The 19,413-nt window shown below is 43.1% G+C and overlaps 1 protein-coding gene across 2 annotated transcripts in view; it reads right to left on the reverse strand.

Moving 5' to 3' along the window:
- The window catches only part of SYNPR (synaptoporin), a 292,925-nt gene that overhangs the window by 24,130 nt on the left and 249,382 nt on the right, over nucleotides 1-19,413 (reverse strand). For both annotated transcript variants that reach the window (XM_036267541.1, XM_036267542.1), the window contains one exon: nucleotides 14,305-14,503. In XM_036267541.1, coding sequence (XP_036123434.1) covers nucleotides 14,305-14,503 — 199 coding nt within the window. The remainder of the gene's footprint in view (nucleotides 1-14,304; nucleotides 14,504-19,413) is intronic.

Consider the following 19,413-nt stretch of genomic DNA (forward strand, 5'->3'; position numbering starts at 1 on the left):
CTTTTCTTCATGGACATGGACGTGCTGGCTGATAATGGAGCTTTCTGTGACAAGCTGTGTGACTTTGGGCAAGTGACAACGTCTCTGGGCCTCTACTGCCAAAATGGAGGGTGAAGAAAGCAACGATTTCAAAGCTGCTCACAGCACCATGATTTTATCAGTAGCCGTATAGCCTTAATGATTGATAGAATTGAGGGCTTCACAGCATTAAGCTTTATTTTGGGGGTGTGGGGAAATGGCATTCAAAAATCAGCCTCTCAACAGTCCTGACTTCCTTCTTGAACAGACTCCCTAAAGTGCAATGAAGCCCCGCAGAGCCGAGTTCTGAGGCTGGCAGCCACGTGGGACGAACGGGGGATGCCTTGCTCCGTCTCAGCTCATCCCAGCTCTCCCCTCACCTGGCTGGTTGTGTGTTGACCATCACAGCAACTTATCAACTGGAACATGATCCAGCTGGTAGCCCGGGCTGTGGGTTACTGAATCTTCTGACATTTCTCTGAAACACCCTCCTTTTCCCAAAGATAAGTATTTCCAGCAACTTCACAGAGACCCGGTGATGTTATTTAGATGTTGCAATTAATAGCAAGATAATTTTCCCCAATGGATCAGTTGTCCCCTAATCGCCAAACCATAGGTCTTGCTGACTCTCCCGAAACCCCCTTCATTTGCAGCTCTTAAAGCACAGAAATCCCAACAGAACAGTGGCCGCGTGGTCTTCATGTTGCTGCTAAGCTTCAAAAATAATCTCCTCCCTCATTTAATTCTGTTAGGGAGTCCTCATTCTCAAGACTTATTAAATATGGGGACGCAGTCCTGGGAGGCTTCTAAAGGTCCAAATTCATAAAGCGAATATGCATAAAGGCACCAGGATATCGAGTTTTTATAATTACACCTTTCCAAGCGCATAGTTTCTGCAGTAAAATCAGCTTCGATCTGGGCTGATGTAACACAGCCTTTCTAATTCAAGTCGGTCCCTTCACTTCTACTTAGCTGCTGTTCCGTTTCAGATGGGAAAAATGAGTTCCTATTTCCCACTTTCACAAACCAGTAAGGATTCTGTATTTCTAAATAAGAATGATAAGATTACATTTAATTTCTGACCTTTCCCCTTAATTTAAGAGCTTTGGGGGAAGGGTTTCCATTTTGGAGAGAGAAACTATTAAATGAGAGAGCAAGAGAGGATGGAGAGATACAGGCTTAGGCGAATATGCCTACCGTGAGGCCTCACTCAGAGTCAGCAGGCCAAGCTTTGTTGCAAGAACAATGCTTAAAACAGAAGAGGAAAGTTTAAATAATCTCATAGCAAAAGAGGTAGTTAAGAGAGTATACAAAAACCGCATCAATAGAAGTGGAATGATGATGAAAATGAAGGCCTGTTAGAGCAATTTGGTTCAACAGGTAGAAGGAATCAATTGGAAAGATTGTACGTTGAATTACACCTGAAAGTGGACATATAGTAGCGTGAAGATTTCTTTGATATATGTATGATCAGCTTAAACTAAAAGTCTGAATTATGGTTTACGAGGCATGTGCATGCACGCTGGAGCTAGGAGTTCATTCATTTAATAAGCACTTAATGAATTCCTGCTATTTTCTACTTTGTGCTGGTTGTTGAGAAATAAGAGAACCAGCCCATTTTCAAGTTCATCGACCAGTACAGGACACTGACACTTCCAGAAAACTGAGGACGTGGTATTGTCCTGTGGCCACAGATGTGGGTGTGTCATATGTCCAGCCAGAAAATATTTTCTTCCAGAAAATTTCATTTGTTTTAGAGAAATAAGTTGACTTATCTTCCACTCACCTCAGGAATCCATTCATATATAGTCTATCATCAAATTACTTGATACCAGCAAGAGTAAAAAGTCTTCATGAATTAGCTTTATTTTATTAGGCATAGTAGAAAAGAGGTTTCTCTTATCTTACAAGCAGTTGGAAATCTCTGAATTTTGAAAACAGAGTATTACCAGTTTTCTACTTCTCTCTGGGCGGGGGTGGGGGAGGGAGGGAATTCATGACTGAGTCTTTAAGAGAATGGCTCTTATTCAAGAGTATTCTTTAGTGTTCTGATTACACCTTTACCAAATAACATCCCACAACCAGGAAATAGATAAGCATCAGTAACCAGTGGCTGAAATGATGCTTCAGAAGTTTATAAATTTGAATTCACCTTGATGAAACACAATTATAAAGACCTTTTTTAAATGAAAGGTATAAATTAAAGCAAATTTCACACTGTCAAGGAGGAGCAAGGTCTATAAAGATCCTGTGTGTACTATATTTTGATTCCACTTCCCTCTTACAAAATAATTGATCAGATCAAAGTGCATAAAAGGCATACCTCATACCTTTGGTTGGGCAGACTCCCCTGCACATTGTAGAGTGTGTGTTGTAGGTAGTATTTGAGAAGAACTAGGAGCCAACATTTTGAAAGAGCAAGCTCAGTTTCTTCTGAGATGAAATTCTCTTAGCAATAACATGTACTGGGATTTTTGAAGTCCTGTTGCTTAAAGTGTAGCAGTGCCAACGGACACCTCCAGTATCTATAGATCTAGCTCTAGATAGTGCATATTCTATATTTTGGGGAGTCCTATGTCTCTTTTGGAATATACATTTGCTAACCCAGTTCCTGGCACACAGTAGGAACTCAACAACTGTGTGTTCAGTGAATGCTTATACATATCCTACCCTTGATGACCAGCTTGGAAGGTCATTAATTTCACGTTGGGGAATTACAGTGTGTTAGAAAAAGTCTTTGCCCTTCCGATATTTAACATTTGGTGGTAGAATCAGAAAGAACCACATCTGGCTAAAGTACAAAGCAGGAATGAAGAGATCTGAGGAGGGAGAACTTGCATGTCCTCAGAAGTAAGGATGTGGACAGTTGTGGAACAGATAGCATTGCAGACAGCCTTTGAGGATGAGTCAGATTTTGAGAGGCTGAGTTGGGAGAGGGAAGGAAGCCCTTCCAGGGGGCAGGTGCTCAGTAACTATGCAGACTAGGAATGTATGCAGCATGTTCAGGGGATGGTAAGTCGTTTGTTTTGGTTAAAACATGAGGTGTAGGGAATGGTTAAAAGATGGCTTTGGAGAGTAGGTGAAGGGTCATGGCTTAGGAGGGCTTTGAATGCTGGACTTAGGAGTGAGTCTTTTTTTCTACAAACCAGAGGTGGCTAATGGCATAAATACAGCTGTATTTATGATGATGGCAGAACAGAAGACAGGAAGTAGGCGATCACTCCATCAAGAGTTTCCATGAATTTGATCTAATATGAATCAGTTCATTCCACAGCCCCTCACTCAGCCTGTTCCCTAGAACTTTGCCAATTCTTGTGGCAGGAGGGTGTCATAAAGCCCAGAATAGGGTCCCAAGCAGTCAGATCTTCTAATCAGGGACAATAATCCCATGTAGCTGGGTCCTGTTTTTTTTCAATCCTGAATCAACAATTTACAGAACAAGTAAAAAAAGAAACAAAAGAAAGAAAGAAAGAAGGCAAGAAAGAAAGAAGGCAAGATCTGGAAACAGCCCAAGTGTCCACCAGTAGACGAATGGATAAAAAAGCTGTGGTACATATACACAATGGAGTACTATGCAGCGGTAAGAAAGAAAGATCTCTTATCCTTTGAGACGACATGGAGGGACCTGGAAAGTATTATCCTAAGTGAAAGAAGCCAAGCAGAAAAAGACAAATACCACATGATCTCACTTATATATGGAATATATTGAACATAACAGTCTGAGGAATACAGTAGACCCAGACACATGGAAGTAGGGCACAGACTGACATCCCTCCAAAGAGGGGATGGGTGGTTGGGGGTGGGAAGAGATAAACCACAGAACTTATATGCATGTATGCATGACCAATGGACATGGACAACTAAGCCGGGGACGGGGCGGAGGTGGGGTGGGGTGGGGGGTGCCAATGGGGTAAAAAGGTAAAATATCTGTAATAAAAAAATAAATAAAAATTCATATAAAACTTGAAAAAAAAATAAAAAAAAGAAAGAAGGCAAGAAAGAAAGGAAGAAAGGAAAAAAAAGCTAGGAAAGGCTGTGGGATATAGTTGAACTGGGGTTTGAAAGGCGCTGCCCGATGCATGCAGAAGCTCTTGGGAGGCCGACTGCAGCTGGCAAGGCTGGGCAAAGATGCCCACTGACCATCGAGGCTCCCCGACCATCTGCTGACTTGCTTGCCACGTACAGAACTGCAGGCTCTGGAGACGAACCAGGCTGAAACTTACGGAGCATTCATTATTTTAAAAAGTCATCACATGGAATTTTTGTATGTTTTTCTTCTTCTGTTTGTGCCCAGAGGAGCAGTTAAAGGTCTTGAACTTCACTTACTGAGCCTCAGAGAGAAAGGATACTGCCAAATCCAGGGGTATGCAGAGCCCAGCCCGGGGCGAAGCTTTCGCCACCACGCAGGTCAATGCCCGTCCTGGGAATTTCTCGCTGGCGAGGAAAGCCAGAGCTTCCGCATACTTGCACATGGCCTGATTGAATTTTTGATTTCCCTTAGTATCTCAAGTTTCAAAGCCAATGTTTCAGTGGCAGCCTTTTTATAACAAATTTTAAAAAAATTATTTTTCCTCTCTGGGAAGAAAAATCTTCAGAGATCGTTTGGGGGGTCTCTTCTCCAGTAGCACAGGACTGCTTGCTGGGTCTAGGATAGGGTCAAAACTGGAAATCCAAATATGTACTCAGATTAGAGGTGATCTGTTAGGGATTTGTTTTTATATGGATTTAAAAACAAATTTTCTGCTTTAAAAATCTGGAAGACAATCAATTTCTGGGTTGTTATCTTAAAGAAATGATTTAACACATGTCAACAGACCACAGTGTGGTGATAGCCAGAGGGAAAGGGGGTGAGAGGCTGGGGGAGGTGGGCAAAGGGAGACTGGAGACTTTGCTTGGGGTGCAGTTGTGCGGGTATTGTTTTGCTGAGTTGTACACTTGAAACCTGTATGTTTTGCAAACCAGTGTCAGCCCAATAAACTCAATAAAAAATAAAACTAAATGTGTGCCAAGAATAAAGTGTAAGGCTGATCATAACATTGTTTAAGAGAGAGAAACATTCAAAGCCATGAAAAATTCAAAGTCCAACAATAAGAAATTGACCAAATAGTTCATGTTATCTCACTATAATGGAATATTATGTGGCCATTACAAATGGAAAAAACTACAGTTAAGGGATTAAGAAAACAAAAACAAAACACAAAAAGCAAACCAGAAAAACTTCACAGACAGATAATAGTATGGTGATTACCAGAGGAAGAAGGGGTGGTGAGGGGAGGTAGAAGTGGGTAAAGAGAAGATAAATGTTGAGGAGGAGACTTCACTTGGGGCCGTGAACACACAGTACAATATACAGACAATGTGTTATGGAATTGTACACCTGGAACCTATATAACTGTATTAACCAATGTCACCCTAATAAATTCAATAAAAAAGAAAAAACTAGAGTTAAATAATAACAAATATAAAAGTACTACCAGAGTCATTTTATCTCATTCTTTCTTGGTCTTATGAATAAATAAAAACACTGTTATTAAGGATCTACTAGGTACTTAGTACCTAACAACAGCCATACTTGAGAATTGTTATTTAATCTCAATAATTACCTTTTGATATATGGGTTCTTATAACTTTTTTACGAGGAGGTAGAGATTAAGTATAGATGAAGCTCATTCCATTTAGCAAGCATTAGAAACCCCAATCAAACAAGCAGCACAAAGGGACATTTCAGTAGCTCATGTAACCAGAAAGTCTAGAGTGTGTGTGGCTTCAGGTAAGGCCACATCCAGGTGTGTGTCCTCCTCACCATTTTTTCTCTCCATAGCTAGGACCTGTGCATCTCCGCTCAGCTTTATTATTTACAGACTCCTTCCACACGGTGTGCAGTGTAGCCACCAATGAGACTCACCTCTTCCCAGCCTAGCAATTCCAGAGAAGGAACTTCACTCCACAGATAATTCCCAGCAGAGACTGATCTCCTGGCTAGAGTCACCTGACCTCTTACGTTACTGAGTGAGGAATGACAATCCAGCAGGACTATGAGTGAGAGAGGGCTGGTTATCCCAGAGCGGGAAGCCAGCAGGTGAAAAAGTGTCCACTATTATACTAGCCCCCATTCATGTTTAAGACAGTTCCCTGGTCCAAAAGCTCTCCTTTCCAGCCAGCTAGTTTCTATTCTTTGTCAATTCTCCTGGACTCCACAAACTTTCTCTGACCACGCAAGCCAACAACACAGGCTCTTCCTTGTCGATTCCTACATGAGGGGTCTATGCTGGTAATAATAAACACGCTTCTTTCGTGTTTCTGTCTTGTGCTATGTCTTTGTCTGGTCTTACTGACTTGACTTTCAGCTCCAGCATGGACATCGTCGGATTTCATTTTCCTCCTTCCAGGTAACGATTCAGGGCAGCACAGAGGGGAGAGCGCATCTCTGGGGCTTAGTCACTGTGCATCCCCGACAGGTCCCGTCTCTGTAAATCTGACTCACCATCTGTAAAATGGGCACAGGAGTACCTGCCTTAAAGGTGTTGGGAAAGTTAAACAAAGTTGCTGTTATTTTATTTGTTCTCTGGCCTGTGGAAAGCACCTGAAAGTAAACGGCAGCCGAAACAACGACCCGGCAGCTCTCTCTCCGAGCCGCAACTGAAACATTCCTGAGTCCGTCTTCCACTCTAATATCTTTTTTGCCTTTTAATTTCTAGGTTGTCATTATCTGCATACTTTTCTGCCTGTAGGTGTGGCTATCAGTTTGCCAGCGGACTGCTAGGCCTCAGTAAAACCCACGGCAAGTCTGGCTGCTGATCTCTTGAGAGAGCACAGGGATTGCTTTGATGTGTCTTAGACATTTGAGAACCTTGTGGAGGCGGATTCAAAGTTGCAGGTCTCAGAGGTAAGTGGTTGAGGGAAGGGGAGACCACTGGTTGGCCAAGCTCTGAGGTTTTTCCAGAAACCATGTCCTTCATGAAGGATCCAAGGCAGTTTTTCTAGTGTCACATCCTCCATGCCCCCTGGGCAAATCCCGAAGCACTTCCCTGTGTGGCTCTGTAGCCTTGGTCTGGTCTTGCTGACAAGCCATGAACATGAAGATGCCAGCTGAGAGAATGGGCTAAGGGAATGCAAATAATCCAGGCTCTGGACTTCTGCCCAGGATTTGAAATTTTAATGCTCCGGGGGTTTTAGAGCAACTCATGCTCAGACTGCTGCGGCCCCGCCAGCCCGAAGCTGCAGGTGGGGGCGTCTGCTTGTTCTGAGATCAGGGACGTAAGCTTAGCACACAGTGAGGGTGTTTTCGCCATCACGGGAGGGGAAGTGAAGTGGAAAATATCTCACCACTTTCAAAACCTCATAGGAGGAGGGTGAACGTCTGACCCAGTTTCTCAGTTGGATGCTTCCAAACAATCACGTTTCCAGTTTCTTCCTGTTACACAATGTGCTCTTCACACTCTCCTGCTATTTCCAGATTTTCCGGTTGACAAGGGACTCAAGTTCCTGATCTCTGGAGCCTGGTTAATTCAATGAAGCTGTGTTTATTTCCCTCCTCCTCTAAAGTATAGATTCGAGCCCCAGGATGCTAAGGGAGGAGATGAAGGGAGGAAACCGAGGGAGGGGACACTGTGGGACTGACTGCATTTGTATGTAATGACAACAGCTTATGCTGAATTTGGAGGCTCAAAGAATAAAAAATAATAAGAAAGGTGTTTGCTGTTCACCGTGCCACCAGGAGCTCTCCAAAGCAGTTCTAAAGGTGAGAAAGTCAGTGGGGTTTGTACTTGTCCACGTGTTTTTCCGCCAGCCAGCTCATTGGGACGAATAGGTACCAGCTACATGAAAAGCAGTATGAACACCAGGGTGGATAATAAAATCAGGCTGATGAAAATAATGGCTCAAATTAATGAGCACCTGCTGTGTACCTGGTGCTGCTCTGCTTTAGGTGGGATATCATCCCATCCGACCAACACGTCTGTTAGTAACCATCATTCTTTCTATTTCACAGGCAACCTCCCTCCCCCAAAAGTGGAAGCGCAGAGAAGTTCCATACCCTGTCCAAGGTCACACAGATGATATATAGTGGTACCCAGATTTGGGCCCAGGCAGTCTGGATACAGAAGCGGAACTCTTAAGCATTGGTCACTACTGTCTCCCCGTGACAGATTTTGCCCTCAAGGGTAATGGGGATAAAGCAGGTACCACGAGCCAGGTCACATTTCGCTGTGTGTCCTCAGTGCCAAAGCAGCAAAATATATACTTTCCAAGAGCACATGGAACATTTTCTAGGATACACCACATGAGAGGACACAAAACAAGTCTCAATAAATTTACGAAAATTGAAATCATATTAAACATCTTCTCTGACCATAATGGATGAAATTAGAAATCAATCACACACCAAAAAACCTTGAAAAGACACACAAAGACATGGAGGCTACATAACATGTTACTAAACAATGAATGGGTTAACAATGAGATCAAGGAAGAAATAAAAAAATACCTTGAAACAAATGAAAATAGCAATCCCAAACCTACGGGACACAGTGAAAGCAGTCCTAAGAGGGAAATTCATACGTCACAGGCCTACCTCAAGCAACAAGAAAGATCTCAAATAAGGCAGTTCCATTTTTAATGTTTGGAGGCAACTCTATATTGCTTTCCACAGTGGCTGCACCAATCTGCATTTCCACCAACTGTACACGAGGGTTCCTTTTTGTCCATATCTTTGTCAACACTTGTTGTTTGTTGATTGATTGATGATAGCCATTCTGACAGGTGTGAGGTGATATCTAATTGTGGTTTTAATTTGCATTTCTCTGGTGATTATTGGCAATGAGCATCCTTTCATATGTCTACTGGCCATCTTTGTTCTCTTTGGAAAATTGTCTATTCAGGTCCTTTGCCCATTTCTTACTTGGATTGTTTGTTTTTTGGTATTGAGTTTTATAAGTTCCTTATAATTTTTGGATATTAAGCTCTTATCAGATGTATCAGCAAATATGTTCTTCCATTTAGTGGGCTGTCTTTTCATTTTGTTGATGGTGTCCTTTGCTGAGCAGAAATATTTTAGTTTGATGCAACACCATTTGTTTATTTTTTTTCTTTTGTTTCCCTTGCCTGAGAAAGAATATTGCTATATGAAATGTTTAAGATGTCACTGCCTATGTTTTGTTCTAGGATATTTATGGTTTCCAGTAACCCAGCAATTCCACTTCTGGGAATATATCCAAAGAAACCCGGAACATTACTTCAAAACAATATATGCACCCCTATGTTCACAGCAGCATTATTTACAATAGCCAAGAGTTGGAAGCAGCCCAAGTGTCCATCAGTAGATGAGTAGATAAAAAAGCTGAGGTACATTTACACAGAGGAATACTATACGACTGTAAAAAAGAAGAAAATCTTACCTTTTTCGACAACATGGATAGACCTGCAGAATATTATGCTAAGTAAAATAAATCAGTCAGAGAAAGACAAATACCATATGGTTTTACTTATATATGAAACCCAATGAACAAAATAAACAAACAAAATAGAAACAAACTCATATATATAGAACAGACTGACAGCTGTCAAGAAGAGGGAGGTTTTAGGGCTGGGTGAAAAAGGTAAAGGGATTAAGCAAAAAACAAAGATAACTCCTAACCACAGACAACAGTATGGTGATTACCAGAGGGAAAGGGGGGTGGTGTAGGGGATATAAAAGGGTAAAGGGGGGATAAATGGTGATGGAAGGAGATTGATTTTGGGTAGTGAACACGCAATACAATATACAGATGATATATTATAGAATTATACACCGGAAACATATATAATTTTGTTAACCATTGTCACTCCAATAAATTCAATAATAATTAAAAATAAAAAGAATCTGCTAAACATAAAGAAGCTGGAGAAGGGCTGAGGATGTAAAATCTGATAAAATGTGGAAACACACACACACACACACACGCACACCACGTCACAAGTGGAGTGTCAGATTCTGACAGGCATGCCTATGACTAACAAGATATATATTTTGGGGGTTTTAAATGATGTGATTATTTTTAGCATCAGATACACTGTACTGGGAAGAACTTCAAATCCAGTCTCCTGCACTCACCCTCTCGCCAGCCACTGGAACCTGAGTGTACTGGACCTGGGGAGGGGGTGCCCTGGCTTCTACAAGGTATGTTTTCTTCTCTAGATTGCCAAAGCCCATCTCTCCATACTTCTAGCAGATCTTGTGTAGCAGAGGCATAATTGTTAATTCACCAATATCTACATGTTTCTTGGCTTATGGAAACATACTTATTACCTAATAAAATAAAATATACTTAGACATGAAGTAAAAGTGACAGGATGAAACAGAGAGAGAGGAGACAGGAAAGGAGAGGAGAGGAGAGGAGGGGAGGGGAGGGGCGGGGAGGGGAGGGGAGGGGCAGGAGGAGTTGAGAGGGAGATGGAAGGGGAGAGGAAAGGGAGAGATTCTTCAGCAATTTACGAAAAGCTCAGAGATGGCAGATCTGATTTCCACCTCTGATCACAGCCAAGCAAGCAAGCGCTGCTAGCTGGAAATTAGCAGGCAATCCTTTGACGTCCATCGCTGTGCCTGCCCCTGTTCTCCTCCCTTAGAGATCCTCTTAGCCTGCACTTGAAAACCAGGAGCTTTGTTCTGTCCTGGGGACTTAAAAATCCACCTTCCAGTGATTTCATCGAGAGGGGCTTCCGGAACAGAAAGGTTAATTGGATGCTCACCCTAACCAGTGGGACCTTAGAAGGAGTTCTGAGTCAAGCTCTATCCTTGGGGGACCTGAGGGAGCCGGTGCCGGGGGTGGAGGGACCGGAAAAGTACAAGGCTGAGGCCTGCAGTCAATTAGAGGAAGGTGGCTGCCATGCACCCGTGCGGGACTAAGGTACTCCCCAGGAACGGGCGGAGAGTAATGCAAGTTAATGACAACAACAGTGTTACAATCACATTCCATGAATGTATCACCCTCTGTGCCCTTCCGGGTGCCAAGAGCTGTGCAGGCACTCACCCTTCCTTTGCTGCCAGCAGCCCTGTGGATTAACTTCCTTCCACAGATGCAGTACAGGCTTCCAGCGGTTACAGAGCAGGTCGTGCAGGGCATTGGAATCCAGGCCCTGGAGTGGTCGCCGCCCTTAGGTCGTTAGCCTGAGTCTGAGCCCGCCGCCATTCACTGGGCCTCTGGGCACAGGCGGCCTGGGTCCTCTCCCGGGCCACTCTCCAGCACCTGTGCCCGGGGACCAGTTCCGTGGGACCCGCAGAGCCGCCGATTCTCAGCTGCCCCGGCTGGCAGGACTGCGGAGGCTGATGGAAACAGGACCGCATGTGGAAAGCACTGGGCGTGAGGCGACGTGAGCCCCGCCCTGCGTGCCAGCGTGGGCCGGCACTTCCCGAGTGGGCCGGCACTTCCCGCGTGGGCCGGCACTTCCCGCCGGCGTGGGCCGGCACTTCTCGGCGTGGGCCGGCACTTCCCCGCGTGGGCCGGCACTTCCCGGCGGCGTGGGCCGGCACTTCCCGCGTGGGCCGGCACTTCCCGCGTGGGCCGGCACTTCCCGCAGTGGGCCGGCACTTCCCGCGTGGGCCGGCACTTCCCGCGTGGGCCGGCACTTCCCAGCGGCGTGGGCCGGCACTTCCCCGCGTGGGCCGGCACTTCCCGCGTGGGCCGGCACTTCCCAGCGGCGTGGGCCGGCACTTCCCCGCGTGGGCCGGCACTTCCCGCAGTGGGCCGGCACTTCCCGCGTGGGCCCGCACTTCCCGCGTGGGCCGGCACTTCCCGCGTGGGCCGGCACTTCCCGCGTGGGCTGGCACTTCCCGGCCTGCAGCGTGCCTGCGGCCACCGCGTCCCGAGTGGGACCCGCCGTGTGAACGACACAGCTCCCTTCTGTCCACTGGATCTGAAGGTGGATGTGGACTCTCCTTAACCCCAGAGCAGTTGATTTAAGCCACACCGGCCGTGACAGGGAGCCACGGAAATGCAGTGGGTGTTTATCAAGTCCTCATCATTAGAGACTTCAGTGGGCCAGTAGGGTTCTCTCCGGACGCAGGCCCACGCTCTGCCGGCTCAGCCAAACCCGCCAGGGCCAATTTATTTTATTATAAGTCTAAATAGTTGTATAGAGTATAATTTCTGGCATATTATAAGCATTGATATTTGAAAATATACCCATCGCATCCATTTAAAAATAAATCTAATGGAATAGTTACTTGATATTCTCTATTATCTACTAAAAAATCAATGAACAGCTTCCTGTGTGACAGCTGAAAGTTTTACATGTTTTGTTCTCTTTGAACTTTAATTTCCATTATACTTCCTTCACACAGCTATAGCCTAATATAATATTTTTTATATGAAGGGCATTTTATCAATCATCTGAGTATATTTCTTTATAGCAAAAATATGTATATAAATTTACTTGAATTTTAATTTACCAGTGACCCTAATGTTTTAAGTATCAAAATTTTCTTTTGGGTTGGGTGATCATTACAAATATTATGAATTATGCATATCCAAAACAACACATGTATTATACATTTAATGCATAATTTTAAATTTCAAAAGTCGAATTTATTTATTTATTTATTTTATCCTCACCTGAGGACATTTTTTGTTTTTTTGTTCAGATAGAGTGGGAGAGAGAGAGAGGAAGACAGAGAGAGAGAAACATCGACGGGAAAGGGACACATCAAGTGGCTGCCTCCCGCACTACCCAAACGGGGCCGGGGACAAACTGCAACCAAGGTACATGCCCTTAGCGGGAACCAAACCTGGGTCTCTCTGGACTGCAGGTCGATGCTCTAACCGCTGAGCAAAACTGGCCAGGGCTAAAAAGTTAAATTTAAATTAGAAATGTATGCAGCTAATTTTACTTCAATTAATTTATATTTGGGGGGATGAATACTATTTCTGTCTAGAATGAGACGTGATTCTGCATAAATTTATTCCCATTTTGCATTTTATTGGTGTCTTGAGAATGCTTGCTCACATACATGAGATGAGAATAAATGAAATTTTGTTTCAGCAATCTCATTAATTTATTTGATTCCATCTGAGTTACATGCCTCAAATCACCAAAAATCATTTTTAATGATCTATCAGCTGACAAGTAGATTTTGGACTTGCATTGTTATTGAAAGAAAAATATTGGAAGCCTCCTTATATTCAAAACAGTACATTACCCAGGCATTACAATCACTCACTTCTGTCAACACCACCACTGGTATTTCACATGGTCCTTCCTTTAGTGCCTCAAAGGTTTTGCACCCTAGCAATCTGCCATGCAGTAATATTTGGGATTTTTTAAAAAAGAAAGATGCTTCTCTGTCATAAAATGGGAATAGGTAATTAAGAAAGAAGACACCAAGCTGTTTTTTTAATGTAGGGCATTCTCAGTAAGATAAATTTTAGGTAAATGTACATGTGAAGGTTGAGAAATTTCATTTCCTTAAAATTATCCATGACCATGTAACCCTCTGAGAGGCATGTGTCCTGCTCAGTGTACATGCCCCTGTTTGCATATGCTGGACTGTATCGGTTCCACGCATGTGCATTCTTGAACCATCATACACGAAAAGGCAAATAGGGAAGGGTTGGTGGTGGGAGGGAGGGAGAGAGAGAGATTCAGAGATGGAGAACTCCATTTTCAAACTGAACAGCTCTATGCCCAGTCTGCCATATACTGAGGGAACATGCAATTCAAATAAGCAGAAGTCGCACTGTCTAAATAACCAGTGAGAAAAATGGTTACTGCCTCCATGGTGCTGGAATTAGATAAATCTGCAGCAAGCCTCACTATCTTTCCTTCATCTTACGGAATTCCACTTACTTATTTCAGAAGAGTTTTTAGCAAATCTTGTGACACCCGACAGAGGAGCACAAAAGAACGACAGACATCATGTTTTAATTTTAGATCCAAGAGATTTGGGTGAAAAAGGATGTGATTTCTGCCCTGGCTGGTTTGGCTCAGAAGTTAGAGCATCAGCCCACGGACCAAAGGGTCTTGGGTTCGATTCCCGGTCAAGGGCAGGTTCCATTCCTGGCCCCAGGTGGGGTCATGCAGGAGGCAACTAATCGATGTATCTCTCTCACATCGATGTTTCTCTCTTCCTCCCTCTCTTCTATTCTAAAAATCAATGTAAAAATATCCTTGGGTGAAGATTAACAAAAGAAAAAGAATGTGAGTTCTTTTAAAATACCTGTCCTGAAGGCTCAGGTAACTCCGGCACCCTTTAAATATTAGGGAAAAAAATTAGAGGGGACAGAAAAAAGTTGTTGCAAAAAGCAAACCACTTACAATGAACGGACCCCGGTTGTTTTCCCGATACTTGTTCTGGAAGAAAATGTAAACGACAGTGGCGGCCAAGGAGTAGAGGAAGGCAAACACGGCGACGGTGACAAAGAATTCTGCTGACGACGAGAAGTCCCCAGTCAGTGCCAGCTTCTCCCGCTCCTTTCCCTCGCAGGTGGGCACCTCAAAGGTCACCTGGTGCAACCTACGGTCACAGAGTTAAGGAGACACTCTGTAAAATGCTTCGAGAGGAAAGTGGATGCCAAGTCTACACATTCTCCAGCAAAGTGGGCAGTGATTCGGGAGGGCATGGCATGCCAGGAGGCAAGTTCATTAACGAAATGGCAGAGAATCTAACCACAAACGTGGAAGTGAATACTGCAGTTAAACACCATGCTGCTGGGTTTCACCATAGCTGTCGATGGAGAGAGGGGAGGAAGAGAGGCGGGGCACCCAAAATGATGTATTAGACTGGGACATCCTCCTTCTTAAATTCTGCAGGGCTTTCTCCTCTTAACTCAAAATCTAACTCCTACACGTGGCCCACCAGGTCTTACATCATGTTCTTGGCTCAGGGTATTTTCCCTGACTGTTCCCTGTTCCTAAATCTCTCTGCGTCCTGATATTTCCCATGGCTGGCTTGTTCTTGCCATTCAAGAATGAACATTAATCTAAAGTAGTCCCCTTCCTTAGACATTTCTACCACACCACCCTGTTTAATGTCATTCAGAGCACTCATCACCAGCCACACTATCTCGGTAACAGATTTAATGACTGTACTGTCTCCACTGTCCCCTCCATGATCATGGAGATTTTCATATCCTTCTTCTCTGTGTATCCAAAGTCCTGACACCTGTGGGCCTCGCACTAGTTAGGACTTGGGTAAATGAATGAACATTTTTGTTGTTGTTGTTAATCCTCACTGGAGGATATTTTTCATTCATTTTTAGGTGGAGCGGAAGGGAGTCAGGGTCAGAGACAATGGCCTCCTGCACATCCTCGACCGGGGCTGGGGATCGAACGTGCAGCGCAGGTACTTGCCCCTGAATGAGAGTCAAACCCGCGACCCTCTGGTCCACCGGCCGACACTCTAACTGCTGAGCCAGTCCCGCCGGGGCCTGAGTGACCATTTTCGATTCTGTAAGATAACTGATAGATCCTAATTTGACTAACCTTTTAGAACTCCTGTTTTAGACAGTAAGTTCTATCAAGACAGCATCCAGGCTCAATATATTACTTAATAGAGAAAAATAAGATTTTTTTGAGGGGAGGGAACAATACTTCCTACTCAGTAAATGACACCTAAGGAATATGTGTGGTCTAGATAGTAAGCTGTAACTAGATACAGGACCCCAAATTCTGCTTCTTCAGAAGTGACACAATTATTCCTTGATTTAGGGAGGCACTCAGAAATAGACATAAATGAGGTTTAACGATATCAGTAAACTAAGGACGATTTGGAAATTTATCTACAACAGTAATAATGATACTTTTGTATCACTGATGACCCTTCTAAATTCCTAACTTACGCTTAGGAAGTGTTTTTCTTACTAAGCAAACTCGAGCCCTTTAAAAAAAGATTTATTATGCATTCTTTTACAATTTAGAAATAATACAGTGATAAAATATTAACAACAATAGCAAACAACATTGTAGCACTTCATGTGTGTCAAATACTGTGTTTTATCTACAGTCATTAACTTAATTTCATGGCAACTGTGAGAATGTAGATACTTTATTGCCTTCTTCCCCTTTACAGATAAAGAAACGGGCTTAGAAAGATTAAATAATTTGTTCTAAGATACATGGCTAGTAAATTGGGCTGGAGATTTAAATTTGTGTCAGACTCCAGAGCTTGTTTGTTTTTTAACTTGGGTATTAACCTGTTTCTGTTAAATAATGAGAACATTAGCTGGGATGAATGTTATTTTTTATTTTTAAAGTGAAGCCCATGGACCATTAGCATCAGTAACATTAAGGGCCTTGTTAATAATATGTATTCCAGGCCCTTGTCCCAGACCCATTGAATGGACATCTCTAGGGAGCAGCCTAGTTGATACCCAGAGCAGAACAGCCCAGTCCTCCCAAGTTCCCCGTCTCAGAAACCTGTTCTTTGGATTGACTGCTTAACTTGAGCGAGGACTGTTGTTACACAGTGCACTTGACCTTGCTTATGTTACTGCGCCTCCCCCTGTTTCTTACCAAACAGAAAGGGGTACACCTTCAGGAAAGCAGGAGCATTCATCATGGTTTCATTGTAGAACCCCACCCCTCCCCTTGCCAGAGACAGTAACAAATTTCTCAATAGTTTGGTCTGTGGGAAGGCCGCATGAAGGAAAAATGAAATTGATTTAAAAAGTCATTATTTGGGGAGGAGGGGGTCAATGGGGGAAAAAGGGGGCAGCATCTGTAATACTTTCAACAATAAAGACAAATAAATAATAAATCAATAAAATAAAAAGTAATCATGCCAGTTATTCTGATATAGGCGATTTGCAGATAATGTACACTTTTTTCCTCATTATTTTGTAATATGTCATTCATTCAACAAATGTTTAACAAGCAGATCTATAGCTCACACCACGGCCAGAGGCTGGGTTGAGAGTGAGTGGAAAACAAACATGAGATGGGATGGTCCCTGCCCACGTTAACTTTACGTTTAGAGGGAAAAGAAAGGTTTTCTGGAAGGGGTCCTTGGCTAGTGAAGGGGGGTGGTCAAGACAAAATTCCCTACTGAACTGATTTTTCAGCCACAGCTTGAAAAGTGAGTAGAAATTATTCAGATGCTGGGGATAATAGCACAATGAAATGCGACTTCACCCCCACTAGGACGGCTATATTAAAAATGATTGTAAAATTGGAATGAACGTGTTAGTGAGATTAGAGTGGAATAACAAGATATGGTTGGAATAACATGTTTTAGTGGAAAAATGGGAATTTTCAAGCAAATTCAGCAGGTGGAAGTGAAAATGGTGCAGCTATTGTGGAAAACAGTCTGGCAGGCTTCCAGATAGTGAAACACAGAGTTGCCGGATGACCCAGCAATTCCTCTTCGAGATCCATACCCAAGAGAAATGATAACATTTTTCTGCACACAAAGGTTCACGGCACCCCCAAAGTGGAACAACCCAGATGTCTATCAATTGATAAATGGATAAATAAAATGTGGTATATCCACAGGATGGAATATTATTTCATATAGCAGCATTAATAAACCTTAAAACCTTATGTTAAGTGAAAGAAGCCAGGCACAAAGGACCCTTTGTATGTTTACATGCCTATGAAATGTTCACAATAGGCAAATTTATGGAGACAAACATAGGTTGGGGCTGGGTTCTGGGGAGGATGGGAGAATTGGTGATAGTGGTTATGTGTTAGAGGAGTTTCTTAGGGGTGGTAAAAATGTCCTAGAATTGATTGTGGTGATGGATACACAACTCCACAAACATACTTAAAACTATCAAAGTGTACATTTTAAATGAATAAGTTATATGGTATGTGAATCACATCTCAATAAAGCTGTTAAAACATTGGTAGGAAAGAGTATGTACCAAGATCCTGCATAGACAAGTTACAGAGCACCTGGGAGGAGATGAACTATGGGCTGAGAAACTGGAACATACCAGGAAAAGGGGCGGGTAGCCAGGAGTCCCCACTGTGGGGTCCTGCGAGCCAGATCATAGATTTACGTCTCTATTTAAGACAAGCACTAGAAAGGTTTTCTTATAATAAACAACATAGAAAACAAAAATAGCAAGCAGAGCAGCGTCACCTGCCCCAACCATTTAGCTCCATGCCCACTCGCTCTCCAGGATGCACTTGCCAATCGGCCATGTCCCCAACACGCAGCTCCTTCAGCTGAATGCACAGACTGGGCCTGCAGCCGTGTGTGTGCTGGGGGCAACACGACGCAGAGAATAAAATAATTGGTTTTTTTCCTGTGCAATCAGCTGAATAGCAACATTTTCCCTGTTGCTAATTAATTGTGTTGATTTACAGTAAATGTTAATTGTGTTTATCTGTACAAGGCAAAAAACAAATCACCAACAAACCTGCTGGGCTTGTTAATATCAATGATCTATAGCTTGGTATTTGGCCCACGAGCCACACTGGGGTGAAATCAGGAGAAAGAGGAGAAATGGGAGTGAAAATCTAAGCTAGTTACTATTGCATGTAAGGAAGGAGGGATCATTTATAAAGAGCATGTCAGCTCAAAATAGTCTGAGCATAATAGTTCATATCACTGTATAATTTGAATACTGTATGAAGATATATATTACTAAACATATGTATGTATATGTATATATATATTTAACAGAAATTTTCCTTTAAGCAACAGTTATATACATATGGAAAAATACTATGTATTATTTTGGAGGGAGAGATTTTATAGCCAGTGTGTTTAGCAGCTGCACTAACTTTGGAAGCAAATATCGTCCATTTAGAATGTAAACAAAGAAAAAAAAACTATTCAGTACAGAAAAAGCATGTCAGCTGGTAGAATCTGGAAGCCAACAGGGCCACCTCTGGCCTTGGGAGGAACTAGTCAGGGAGCAATTGCTGAGACTGCAAAAGAGACCAAATCCAGTTTGCTGATTTCAAATGCATAACTCCCTTTTTGGCAGGCCCAACTCAGTCAAGGGGTAATTGAAAGTCGCTGGGTTTTATTGCATTGTCAATCAACAAAAAGACTCTGTGTTATGGTTGTTTTTTGCAATTTTTACAAGTGTGTAAACACAGCCCTTTAAACAGTTCACTGCTTTTTCATTTAAACTGAAGGAACTGCTTGGAACCCCACAGTTCTTAGTTCTGTTTGTAGAGCCCAGAAAAACACTAAGCAAGTTGGTGTTGTGTTATTAATAAAAATATCTATGAGAAAACGACCCCCATTTTTCAACCTCCAGACTTTGTGCCGGGTTCTTTACTGACTGTTTCTCACTTAATGCTCATAACAACCTTCTTAGGTAGGTACTATAAGTACCATCATTATACAGATGAGAAATGGGCTTGGGTGGGTACTGAACATGGCCAGCGGAGCGTAGAGATGCGTCTCAAATGCAAGCAGTTTGGGAGGAGGCTACCCCAAGAGCCACTGCACATTTCTGCCTCTCTGAT

Source organism: Molossus molossus, unplaced genomic scaffold, assembly GCF_014108415.1.
Source record: "Molossus molossus isolate mMolMol1 unplaced genomic scaffold, mMolMol1.p scaffold_m16_p_18, whole genome shotgun sequence".
In the NCBI taxonomy this organism is placed as follows: Eukaryota; Metazoa; Chordata; class Mammalia; order Chiroptera; family Molossidae; genus Molossus; species Molossus molossus.